Source organism: Podarcis raffonei, chromosome 4 (assembly GCF_027172205.1).
Source record: "Podarcis raffonei isolate rPodRaf1 chromosome 4, rPodRaf1.pri, whole genome shotgun sequence".
NCBI lineage: Eukaryota > Metazoa > Chordata > Lepidosauria > Squamata > Lacertidae > Podarcis > Podarcis raffonei.
The window spans coordinates 85,444,301-85,456,855 of NC_070605.1; the positions used below are offsets into that span (position 1 = coordinate 85,444,301).

The 12,555-nt window shown below is 42.5% G+C and overlaps 1 protein-coding gene across 1 annotated transcript in view; it reads right to left on the bottom strand.

Annotated features, from left to right (window-relative positions):
- Window positions 1-5,247: 5,247 nt before the first annotated feature.
- UBAC2 (UBA domain containing 2) overlaps window positions 5,248-12,555 on the bottom strand; it is a 77,951-nt gene continuing 70,643 nt past the window's right edge. Inside the window, exons 8-9 of the mRNA XM_053384535.1 lie at window positions 7,659-7,781; window positions 5,248-5,587 (exon numbers count right to left, since the gene is read on the bottom strand). Coding sequence (XP_053240510.1) covers window positions 5,480-5,587; window positions 7,659-7,781 — 231 coding nt within the window. The 3' untranslated portion in view covers window positions 5,248-5,479. The remainder of the gene's footprint in view (window positions 5,588-7,658; window positions 7,782-12,555) is intronic.

Here is a 12,555-nt window from a genome sequence, read left to right on the forward strand (position 1 = left end):
CTTCCTTATGGCTCACCTTCCTTAGCTGCGCGCAGCCTCTCCCGGCTGGAGAGGCTACGCGTGGCTATGGCAGAGACCAAGAGAGCGAGCGGGATGGATCCTGCTCGTTGTCTTGGCTTCTTTGCTTTTTGGGGTTGGGGGGGGACCCGGGCTTCCCTGGCAGCCCAAGAAGCTCTGGGAGAAGCGGACTGCTCTTTGGGGCTGGGGGGGGGAGAAATCATTTCCCCCCCTTCATTTCCCCCTCTAAAAACTAGGTGTGCCTTATGGTCCGGTGTGCCTTATGGAGCGAAAAATACAGTAAACTGCCCTGACCCTGCATTAATCACCTGAGCCCATTTTTCATGTGCCTCCTCCACGAGAGGTCCGGAGGGTGGCAACACGAGAACGGGCCTCTTCTGTGGTGGCTCCTCGCTTGTGGAATGCTCTCTCTAGGGTGGCTTGCCTAGCCCCTTTGTCACGTATCTTTAGGCACCACCCCTCCTTTCCCAGGTGTTAAACAATCTATGGCCTTTTAAACTGTGTGCGCGCGTGATGGTTTTATGATGATACGTATTTTTGTATTTCTATGCCTGTGCTCCTCAGATGAAGGGTGGTATATTAATTTAATAAATAAAAACAATAATTATTAGACCAAGCTGTGGGAGGGGAGGTTTGGACGAGCTGGGAGGAAATAACAAGGGTGGCAGCGGGGGGTGGTTTGAAGTGTAAAGACAGGTTTGTCAAGTGTCAAGGGGGGAGGGATTGGGGGAAGGGGTTTGGCAAAGGAATACATACTGTATACATACATATGTGTGCACACACAGTAAGTTTGTATTAGCAAGTGCTTCAGTCTTACTACACATTGGGTTGGTAGGATTTCATGCCAGATTTTTTCTCTCTACTTTTTTTTTGGGGGGGAAGTCTTACTTTGTTAGTACACTGTAATATTGGGGGAAACTCACAACTTTTAAAGTACCGTACTTTCCTGTTACCCTGTCATTCTTGTATTTTTTTTAAAAAGCAATAATGACTATTTAAGAAAAAGACTCCAATACCATTTACTTTGACACTTTCAGTCTCAGATCTAGTCCTCAAACACAGTATTTCCCACACCTCCTCATCCTTTAGTCATATATTCTGTACCATCTTAGAACCAGCCTTCCTTCCTACTTCTTCTTTCTTTCACTCTCACACACCTCTTAGTGGCAGTCTTGGAGTGAGCGTTACATTTTGAAAAATAAAACAGGATTCTATGCTGTTATTGCAATGCGAGTTCCTTTATGAAATGTTTTATGCTGATGACAGACCAACGTAGCAAAGTGCATGTAAGAATAAGTTCACAGACGAATCACCACAAGGAGAACTTTGACAATCACCCACATTTAACTCAAACAATATTCTTCCATGGAGTCTGTTCACATTTTCTACTGCGAGTCTCTAAAATGTACTCTTCATTTTGTGGAATCTCCTGTTGGTACTGCAGTATACATTGTCTCCTTGTGTAATCTTGTTTTCTCATCATTGGTAGTTTATTTAATTTGAATTAAAAAATTAAAGAAACTTATCTGTGGTTAGAAGATGGGATTCTTTTTCCATTTACAGCCAGATTGCTCCAATATTTAGATAATGGGTTATAAACTTATGGCAGCCAGCAGCTGATTGGCTCCCATCAGTAATACAACTAAAGGCATGAGATCTTCTCATACATGTTCAACGTTCTGTGCTTCACTACAAATCCCTATGAAGATGTGACCTGGGAAAATAAATAGGTTGCTCCCTGAGACATGCCTAGTTAAATTAGCCAACTTATCCATTTTCTTCCTTGGTTTGTACTGGAAATAATGTTTACATATTAGTTACGTATGTAGGAAGGGGGGATTTGGGCGTATGCTTCTAAGTAAACCAAACACACGTATCTGAAAATGCTCAGCAGCTCAGATGATGGGTGAGGAAGAGTTCTATCCAGAAGCATAATTCAGACAGTAACAGTAGTTTTGCAATTTGGATGTGTGCCATTGCGGGTCTAGATGTCTCTTCTGCTGCTTTGGCATTTTCCACTTTTGCTCGTGGCCCCATAAATTAGCAATGGAAAAGGCAACCCTAGGGATTTCTGCCTTGTGGGAAAAAGGGCAATTTAAAACTTCTTCATCAGACCCAGTTTTGAAAGAAAGAAAATTGCTAAATGTTTACTGGACCCATTAATGACAATTTGAAAAACACATGAAATCCTACTTGTAATGTCCTGTGGCCCAATATTTCCATTCATTTAATGCATTCATCTACCACCTTTTAACACAAGAGTTTCCCAGGTGCTTCATAGGATTCAAACTTGCCCAACTGTATCCCGATTCCAAGCCAAAAGCAAGCAGACATCAGTGGCCTCACAGTCTGCATTATCCCTATTTGACTAGCATTGTTCTTCAGCCTCACTCCAGGTAACTGGGACTTCCCAAATGGCTCTGTCACTTGCTCAGGTGAGTAGTCCTATTTGCCGAGAGAGTGATTTGGGAGGGCTGTAATTTCCCCCTTTCAATGGACTTCTGGTCCAGCCCAGCAATACATTAATATGGTATACCTGATAAGCGGAAACAAGTAAGTACCTGCTGTTCAGTATGAAATTCTTACACAGAAATCTGTGGCTGGTTCAGAAGATGGCTACTCTATAAAGGTACAATTCACTATTCCTGATTTGGCAAAACAAAACCTCCTGTGAACAGTGTACAGTTACTTCAACTATATATGATTGTAGATGTATGTGATCACCATGCTTTTAAACTCTTTTCCCTTGTTGTTTTTCATTAAGCATAAGCATTTCACAGTTATGGAATTTTTATGAGTGTGGTAAGTTAAATGAAAAATATGAAACATTTCTTTGTTTTATTGCAGTCTCTATTTTTCTTCTTCCCAGAAAGAAAACCAGCTCTAGAAAATATGTGTACAATCTTTTCCTCACTCCCACAGCAAGAGTGAGCAATATTATAGATCAGATTTGATTTGATTCTGCTCATTCAGAAAGAGAATGTAAGCAAATGTGGGTTAAACTGGAAACAAATGGTTAAAGAAATGAAACATTGCTTTTTGTTCTTATTGCTTATTGTTCTTTGGTAACTGAAAAATCTTCAAATAAAATAATAAAAACATTTTAATCAAGAAATCCCTATAGTGGTCCGTTAAAACCAATTGCCGTACGATAAATTACAAGTAAGATTGTTGATGGGTGTTTTCTGAACAGTTGATATATATTTTTTCTCACTTGCTTTTACAAATGTTACTTTTGCTATAAATCTTTTTCAGCAAAACACACACCCTAAAAAGTGTGATCCTGAAATTAGATATGCCATAACTACACAGGAGACTGCAAGCAGCAGTCATTGAAACCTGAAAGATCACCAAGATAACGATGTACAGTCGACAAACCGCAGTATCTGAAAAACAAGAGAAACACCATGCAGGCTTATTTGAAAGGAGGGGGTGCAGGCATTCTTTGCTGCTGTTTTCACAGTTTTCATTCTATGCTAAGAATTGTAATATTCATATTTTTGTTTAACTGTGACTGGGATACAGAAGGCTTTAATTGGTTAAAAGGCTACCCAGAAATATTAATCAATTATGGCTCAAAGTTCTGCATCCAACCCTGATATGATGTGGCTATTATAGGCATTTTTAAAATTACTATTTCAAGAAGATTTGAGAAGGGAAGCAGCATTAGTCGCTGTGGCATTCAAACAAATTTATTATGGCATAAGTTGTCTTCAAGGTGGCACGGAACCTTAACGTCAACAATTTAAAAAGCACTTGTAAATCTAAGCCATGAGTGATCAATCCCAGGCACAGTGAATGTATTAGGCCACCCAAGCAATTTTTTTGCCCACCCCCTCCCCCAAGACTCGACAGATTTTGGAAGTAATGAAGGCAAAAAGAAAAAAAGTCGACATAGCACTTGAGTGGGCAGAAAGATTTATAACCAGTCCAGCACCTTGATGGGGATTCAATTTGCCCCTTTCCTCACAATCAGATTGATCATTTGTTGAGCATGGAGAGAGCCAAGACTCTCTACAGTTGATTTGTGCAGGTCAGCCGAGGAGATGGGCGATGTGTACCTATTTACACATATTTACAGACAGGAACGCGGGGTGGTCACAACTACTTCTGCCAAGGGTTGGCCAAGGGTGAATGTAGCCCTCGGGTCAATAAAGGCGATCTGATCTGGATCCAGCCCATAGACAGTGTGCATACATGTAGCCTAGGTGTGGACTGATTTGAGCCAAGATTCGCTGCGACTCATACAGAACATACCGGTACTCTGAATGCCAATACTCAGTCACAGAAAACAAAACAATGCCTTGCAGGATGGACACAGTTCCTGAGTAATCACAAGTAGCTCTCATCTGTCTGGCATTAGGATGCAAAGATGCCACCTAAAATGCATAAAGATTCCACCTAAAATGCATAAGCTTTAGCCCTGGTACTTCTTTCTTGGTTAAGAGATAGAGCAAAGCACATACCAACATGCGTAGCCTTCAACCTTTCAGACAGGGACTCATCTTTAATCCAGTACTTGCCCTCCCTTCTTCTTTCCCTTTTAAAAAGTGACAAGAGGCAACAATAGTTGTGTCTGCTGTGCAACCTATTTTCAGTTAAAACCCACCAGCAGAATACCAATAATACATTATTTCTATCTAGTGTTCTATGCCTGATCCATGTTTTCTTAGACACCTGAGATATTATGAAAAAAAATGTGGTGAGTGCAATGTTACCAACTAGTTCATTTTTATTTCCCCTATTCCCATGTTTTGAGTGAATTATAACCATTTTTTATTAGATGTATATGGTCAATCTACTGTGACTTGCCAATATTGCTCTTAATTTTTTTAATATCCCTGTTTAGCTACATGGATGACTTAAAGGTTGAGAAAGGTAGAACGGAGATTAACATTTTTCAGAAATGTTAACAGACTCCTCTTAACAAGAACATCACAGTCCTCTCTCTCCCTTTAATGAAATCACATGGCTAAGTAATTCTTCACATTTCTTAAAGCTGTGATGAAGGAGATGAAAGAAATGTTCAAAAACGTTAAAGATCAGAAAAAGGAAAGTGATGCAAGATTGGAAAGCCTGTATTTTTTTGCAAAAAGAGCCATAGTACACGGTTTTTTGTTTCCTCCTGTTCCTAGTTATTAGGAATGGTAAAATATTTTATGCTGATTTTGTGTTGTTGTTGGGTGTTTTTTTGGGGGGGAGGGAAACCACAGAATTTGTCAAAATAAATATTTGTACGATTGAAAGTACTCTTCAAGTGCAATCTGGCCAGTACAAATCACCATTCAAGAGTCTGATATTTCCAGTCCCATCCATCATTTCTGCTCTGATATGTCACATGTGAAGAGTCAGCTTATTCTTCTGGATTTAGACATTCAGAAGTCTATCCAGTAAATGGCTGAAGTCTTCTTCTGGGCAGCACACCAAACGTGAAAAGTCAAATCCTTCGTGCAGGCACCACTCAGTGCTGGAGCAGAAAGTTGGTGGCTACGTTAAGGTCATTATTTGAAGCCCTCAAAGCTTCCAGAGCATCCAATCGGGAAAATCCCATTTCCATGAGCCGTGCGACCTTGCAGAAAAGGAAAGAGACAAAAAGAGGTCTTTATCTGGAATTTCAGCTAAGCAGCCAAGATAATTGCATGCTTTAAAAAAGGGTTAAGAATAGGTAAATGGCTGCCTCATGGGAAGAAACCACTCTGTAGCTCCTTGTCCAATGTCCATGCCTGTGTTAAACCGGTTTCTGGAGGCTGATGCTGGGAAAAGGAGGGGTCTTATCTAATGTGATCTGGGGCTTTTCACTGTTAGTAACAAGGGAAGGGAGGCATTGAGGTGGTTACCACACCACCAGAAAAGTGTGAGAACCCAGCCTTAGTTTTCAGGTCTTTTCTCTTAAGTGTTATGTTCTGAGACAGTGAGATTTTCACATGGAGTGGTTGCCCCCGCCCACCCTGGTTTAAACTGAAGCTATAGCCCAGGGGTCAGCAAATTTCTTCAGCAGGGGGCCGGTCCACCGTCCCTCAGACCATGTGGTGGGCCAGACTATACTTTGAAGAAAAAAATACAGTGGTGCCCCGCAAGACGAATGCCTCGCAAAACGAAAAACGCGCAAGACAAAAGGGTTTTTCGGTTTTTGCGTTGCTTCGCTAGACGATTTTCCCTATGGGCTTGCTTCGCAAGACAAAAACGTCTTGCGAGTTTGTTCGCTTTTTTCTTAAAGCCGCTTGAAGAGGCGCAGTTGCGACAGACCGTGCCTCGCAAGACGAAAAACATCGCAAGACGAAAAGACTCACGGAACGAATTAATTTCGTCTTGCGAGGCACCACTGTAAAAATAAATGAATTCTTATGCCCCACAAATAACCCAGAGATGCATTTTAAATAAAAGCACACATTATACTCATGTAAAAACACGCTGATTCCTGGACCATCCGCGGGCCGGATTTAGAAGGCGATTGGGCTGGATTCAGCCCCCGGGCCTTGGGTTGCCTAGCCCTGCTACAATTCTATCAGAGAAGTGTATTGCCTCAAAAAGAGAACATGTGAATTTGGTTTCAGAAATGCACTGTACGAAAATCTTGAAATTGGAGGAAACACTGTTTAAAATAAGGTTATCCACAGCTTGGAATCTACTTCCTTATCACAATAAAGCTGTCATTATCCAAGTTCTCAGTTGGAAGCAAATGTAAAACCATGTTGGACGGTACTATATAAGGACTCGCTGAATGCCTTTTCTCTTTTAAAAAATGTGTCATGGGTGTGCTACCTGTATTTCCAAAGAACATTTAACGAGGCCCTTAACCAAACCCGCTGTAAACAAAGTTGTCATTTTAACACGCACAGTTCCAGCTACAATGCTCATAACAAAAGGAAGAAGGGCCATTGGCTTTTGATGAACCGTGTGCATTTAATTGCAGTTATTCAGGGAGTGCTGTTGCTGTTAAGATCTAGATGGGCCTGCTGCTTTGCATGAAGGAATGGACATGTTTAAATCAGAAAACAAATTTCTAAATGAATCAACATTTCCAGACTGATGGCATGAGTACTTTTAAAGAACAGAGAATGATCAGTATTTGTCACAGTCCTGATTTTCATTTTTTCTTACGCAGTTATAGAAATGAATCAGAGAGACAGGTGAGTCAGGGAACCCCCACACCAGCTCATCAACTGCCATTTGGCTCCTGGCCTGCTTTTCTTTCCACCAATGGCCACCTACCAAGCAGTGAGCCCGCCCACCCCACCCCACCACCCATGGTCTCCGCTGGGTCCAAGTGCTACTCGGCTCCCACTCCTCCTAAAATTGTCTCATGCAATTCCAATCTTTGGCCTGTACACGTTCAAGTCTAATGCTTGTAAGAAAGGAAAGAAAGGCCATTGTACCTTTTGTTGTTCAGCTGTGTGCGCGCACTTCTGTGTCCTACACCTGCTATGCAAAACCTGCTCCATGTGGCTGACGGGAACCACAGTGGGAACAGACAATGCAAAACTCCCATAATCAACTCTCTGTTCTCTGATTGGGTACTACGCTGCTAGGAAGGGAGCATGGAAAGTTATGGAAGTGACCTTAATTAAGCAGAATTGTCTAATACGCCACATAACCATGTTGGCTCTCCCCATCACCAGCACAACCACACATATCCTTACCTGTTCTTCAGAAACTTCAGCCGGAGGTAGCACCTCAGGTTCTGTCTGGTGATTATCCTGATAGTTGGCATTACGTCGATGGCGTAAAGGAGGAAAGAGACGATTCCAGTTGATCATTCCACCCTGTAAACAAATATCCCCATAATTGCTATTGTTTAAAGACAAAACTGGCAAAACGACTGTTATGACTGAAGAGGCAATCAATCTCTGCCACACAAAATGAAGCATTACATGGTTTGAGACCAGGATATTAAAGGACTGCCTATTTCCCTATCAACCTGTCTATACCATGTCATCTTGGGGTTGGAGGCCCCACTATGCATCTCACTAAATCAGGGGTCAGCAAACTTTTTCAGCAGGGGTCCAGTTCACTGTCCCTCAGACCTTGTGGGGGGCCAGACTACATTGGGGGAAGGAGAATGAATTCCTATGCCCCACAAATAACCCAGAGATGTCTTTTAAATAAAAGCACACATTCTACTCATGTAAAAATACCAGGCAGGCCCCACAAATAACCCAGAGATGCATTTTAAATAAAAGCACACATTATACTCATGTAAAAACATGCTGATTCCTGGACCATCCGTGGGCCGGAATTAGAAGGCGATTGGGCCGGATCCGGCCCCCGGGCCTTAGTTTGCCTACCCATGCGCTAGATTCAGAAGCATGACTGTGAGGCAGGGTATTTTCTATTGTGGCACCCAGCCTGTGGAACCCTCCCTAGAGAGAGGTTGGCTGGATTCTTGCAGTTAAGCTTCATGTGTATGAGTGGAACTTTATTATTATTATTAATTCACAGACCTTTTAGTATGTGGATTAAATCTGTATCCGTTTCTTTTATTGCACTCTTGGTTTTCATGTAGAAAATTGATTTTAATCATTCACAGTGTTTCTATTGTTAACTTGTTGTATTTTCTTTTGTAAACCGCTTCAAATTTATTTTAGAGTGGTACCTCAGGTTAAGTACTTAATTCGTTCCGGAGGTCCGTACTTAACCTGAAACTGTTCTTAACCTGGAGCACGATTTCTGTTCTCATCCTGAAGCAAAGTTCTTAACCTGAAGCACTATTTCTGGGTTAGTGGAGTCTGTAACCTGAAGCGTATGTAACCTGAAGCGTATGTAACCCGAGGTACCACTGTATAATGAAAAATGGGGAAGAAAAAATAAATACATGAAGACTGGTCAGAAAACTTGTAAGAATGATGTAAAATGTACCTCAAAATAAACCTTGTGTTCTGAAAGTAGTTTAACATCCCTAACTGCCAATGGTAATTCCCATCCTATGGTTGACTCATGTTTGTCCCAGTGTCAAACATTCCATTCCATGTTGTTTCAGCTTGTTCGATACTGGAGAGCTGGCATGCAATATGAGACAAAATTCCCATTGTTTTGACCATTACATGTAAAGTGAGCAGTGTTTGAAAGTGGGATAGAATAACTAGGAGCCAAATGGCTCCTGGGACCTGGGTTGTGGGCACCAAAACAGAATGCCTAGTCACTGTTTGGGGGGAGGGGAGGGGGTCAGCAATACTTTTTATTTATAATTTTGATAAGCATGAACTAATACACTGAGGTCCTGCTCCGAGGGCCTTCCGGTGGTTCCCTCACTGCAAGAAGTGAGGTTATAGGGAACCAGGCAGAGGGCCTTCTCGGTAGTGGCACCTGCCCTGTGGAATGCCCTCCCATCAGATGTCAAGGAAATAAACAACTATCTGACTTGCACCCAAAGCAACAGTTACTGTATTTGTAAGATAAAGTGACTAACTCCTACTAACAAACCATAAGTTGTAACCAAGGTTTGGCCTATGGTATACAGCTCATGGCTTGTCTAGCAAAGCTAAGCCCTGTCTGATTCCTTATGTTCCACCTCAATCATTAAAAGACTCTAATGGGGGACTGAGGTTTGGTTGATCATCACCAGGGTCTAAGACTTCATTGTGGTGTGGTAAGCCCTGCCCTGTGACCCCCCCCCTTCAGACATCTTTTGAAAACTTTTCTTTTCACAGGCACTTACAATATGATTTTTTTTTAATTTTAAAAAATCAGTTTCTTTGATGTTTTAAATGTGTTTATGGATATTGTCTGGGGACTGCCATCAAAACAGAGGAGGAAGCCAGGGGGCTACAGAGAGCCAGCAGTGGAGAAAGCCACACCTCCCGTGGAGCAGAGTGGGAAGGGGGGAGCCAAGCGAGGGGAGGGATCGAAGATGCTACTGAGAGCCCAAGCGCCTCACCTAGCCTGGCTGGCCAGGAGGCAGACATGCCATTTCCGTCGCCCAGCTTACGCAGAGGGATGAAACGTAAGGAGTGAAGGTGGAGATTTGGGGAGTCTAAGTTATTACGGTGGGGGAGAAACCGGAAGGGGCCACTCCCGGAATTTGCAAGCGACTAAGACGGACATGCACTTTGTGTTTCTGCACTGTATATAGTTTGCACCAATAAAACCTGCAAAAGACAGGTCGGAGTCCTGCCTGGTTACTCACGAACAACCACCACCAGCACCTGACAGATATCTTTGTTGATTTTTATTGGTGTATATTGTATTCTGTCTTGCTATATTTTTATGAATGCGTGGATTATAAATTCATTCATTCATTCATTCATTCATTCATTCATTCATTCATTCATAAATAAGCAAGCAAGCTCAGGTTCAGATGGCAAGCTAAGGCAAAATCATGGCTTAGATCAGTGCAGCAGCAAAATGATCAAGGAGGAGCAAAATGGTCACAACCTCCTCTCTGAGAGCCTACGCATGCGACACCACGATTTTGTTGGGCCTTATGTGCAAATAAGGGCACTATGGTTGTTTTAAGAGCCTGTTTACTAGAAATAAATCTGAAGCAACTTCTACCTAGGTGGCACCAGCAATTCCTTTCCCTTCTTTAGCAAATTTGACCTCATTAAAAGTTGCTATGTCCATTTTTTTTTCCAGATTTGCAAGCAAGCAGGCGTATTCGACCCTTTTCTTACCTTAACTCTTCCTGTTATTTTTAGCATCTGCACCACTGAACTGGCACCTGACTTCCACTAGTGGCAAGTTCTGGTCTACATTAGTTAGAAGGTCCTTGAAAAATATTTGATTATTTTTAAGAACTTACGTTTTAATTATTCCCCATGGTGTGCGTATGTATATCTCAGAGGCAGACTGGGTTTATTCTCCCTTCCTCTCAGATTTGTGACAAGATTCCTTCCTTTCCTGTTTCTATAGGAATGTGGTTTCCTTCCTGCTGAGCCTATCAGTCGTGTTTCTCAGCAAGGTTCCTTCTTAAAAGGAATCTATTTTTGTCTACTTTGATTGTTTTTGTTTTCCTTTGGGTGGTGATTTTTCTTCCCTCTGCTGTCTAATGGCTTGTCTGAATTAAAAAGTAACTTAATGTTCCTTTTCAGCCTTTTAAAAAATGGATGGCCTAATCTTAAAACTTGCTTCGCCTTATTTGTAGACTCACATAATCCTAACTATGGCACATGCCACAGGGGGACAAAACATGGTTGCCAACGTGTCAGCATCACCAGGGCCTTAGGTTGGCAGATATGACAAAATAAAGTTTCAGAGTGCCCACTTTGTACATCACGGAGTTAATTGCTTACCATTAATGCACCTATCTAGGCTGTTCTGTTCTTTTTTACTAACACGGGGGGGAGGGGGGACGACCCACAATTCTCTGCTGGGTGTTCTGTCTGAGCTAGTGATCGTACAGTGGTACCTTGAGTTAAGTACTTAATTCATTCCAGAGGTCCGTTCTTACCCTCAAACTGTTCTTAACCTGAAGCATCACTTTAGCTAATGGGGCCTCTTGCTGCTGCCGTGCCGCTGGAACACGATTTCTGTTCTCATCCTGAAGCAAAGTTCTTAACCGGAGGTACTATTTCTGGGTTAGTGGAGTCTGTAACCTGAAGCGTATGTAACCCGAGGTACCACTGTACCACTCCGAACAAACCACAACGACAACCCAAAGTTTGTTCTTGGCTCACCATTAATAGTGTGCTTAAAGTGAAACAAACCCTAATCTCTAGTTCAGCTGTGAGTGGCTCATGCATGGTAAACGGTTAACTATGGTTTACTAGGATGTGCAAACACAGCCATTGTCATTTAGTGCTCTCCATCTTTGAAACGGATGCGGGTGGCGCTGTGGGTAAAACCTCAGCGCCTAGGGCTTGCCGATCGCATGGTCGGCGGTTCGAATCCCCGCGGTGGGGTGAGCTCCCGTCTTCGGTCCCAGCTCCTGCCCACCTAGCAGTTCGAAAGCACCCCTAATTGCAAGTAGATAAATAGGTACCGCTTTATAGCGGGAAGGTAAACGGCGTTTCCGTGTGCTGTGCTGGTGCTGGCTCGCCAGAGCAGCTTCATCACGCTGGCCACGTGACCCGGAAGTGTCTCTGGACAGCACTGGCCCCCGGCCTCTTAAGTGAGATGGGCGCACAACCCTAGAGTCGGACACGACTGGCCCGTATGGGCAGGGGTACCTTTACCTTTATCTTTGAAACAGAAATAATAGTGACCTAATGCATAGAGCTTTGAGAGGATATGAGATAAATATTACTGAAGTTGCACTAAAATAATTAGGAATAGTTATGCTAACAGTGTGGTATATTAGCGCCAGGTTACTGGAGGGTGTTACATACATTACAATTTAATGAACACTCCCTCCCCCCAAAGTAAGAAAGACTTGAACACCCCTCCCCCGTGTTCTTGTGTCTGTCTGTCTCTCTCCACCCCATTCAGATAGCCCGAAAATAACTTGCAAATGAGCAGCACAGAAACCTCTGTTCTCTTAAGTTCAATTAGTGCCTTTCTATTTTCTCTACTGTGAAGAACAGTTGGTTGATTTGGAGCTTTAATAGCCTGCCTCATTTCAAAAATTCCAGCAGCTTTCAGAGATGAGTAAAATTACAAGTC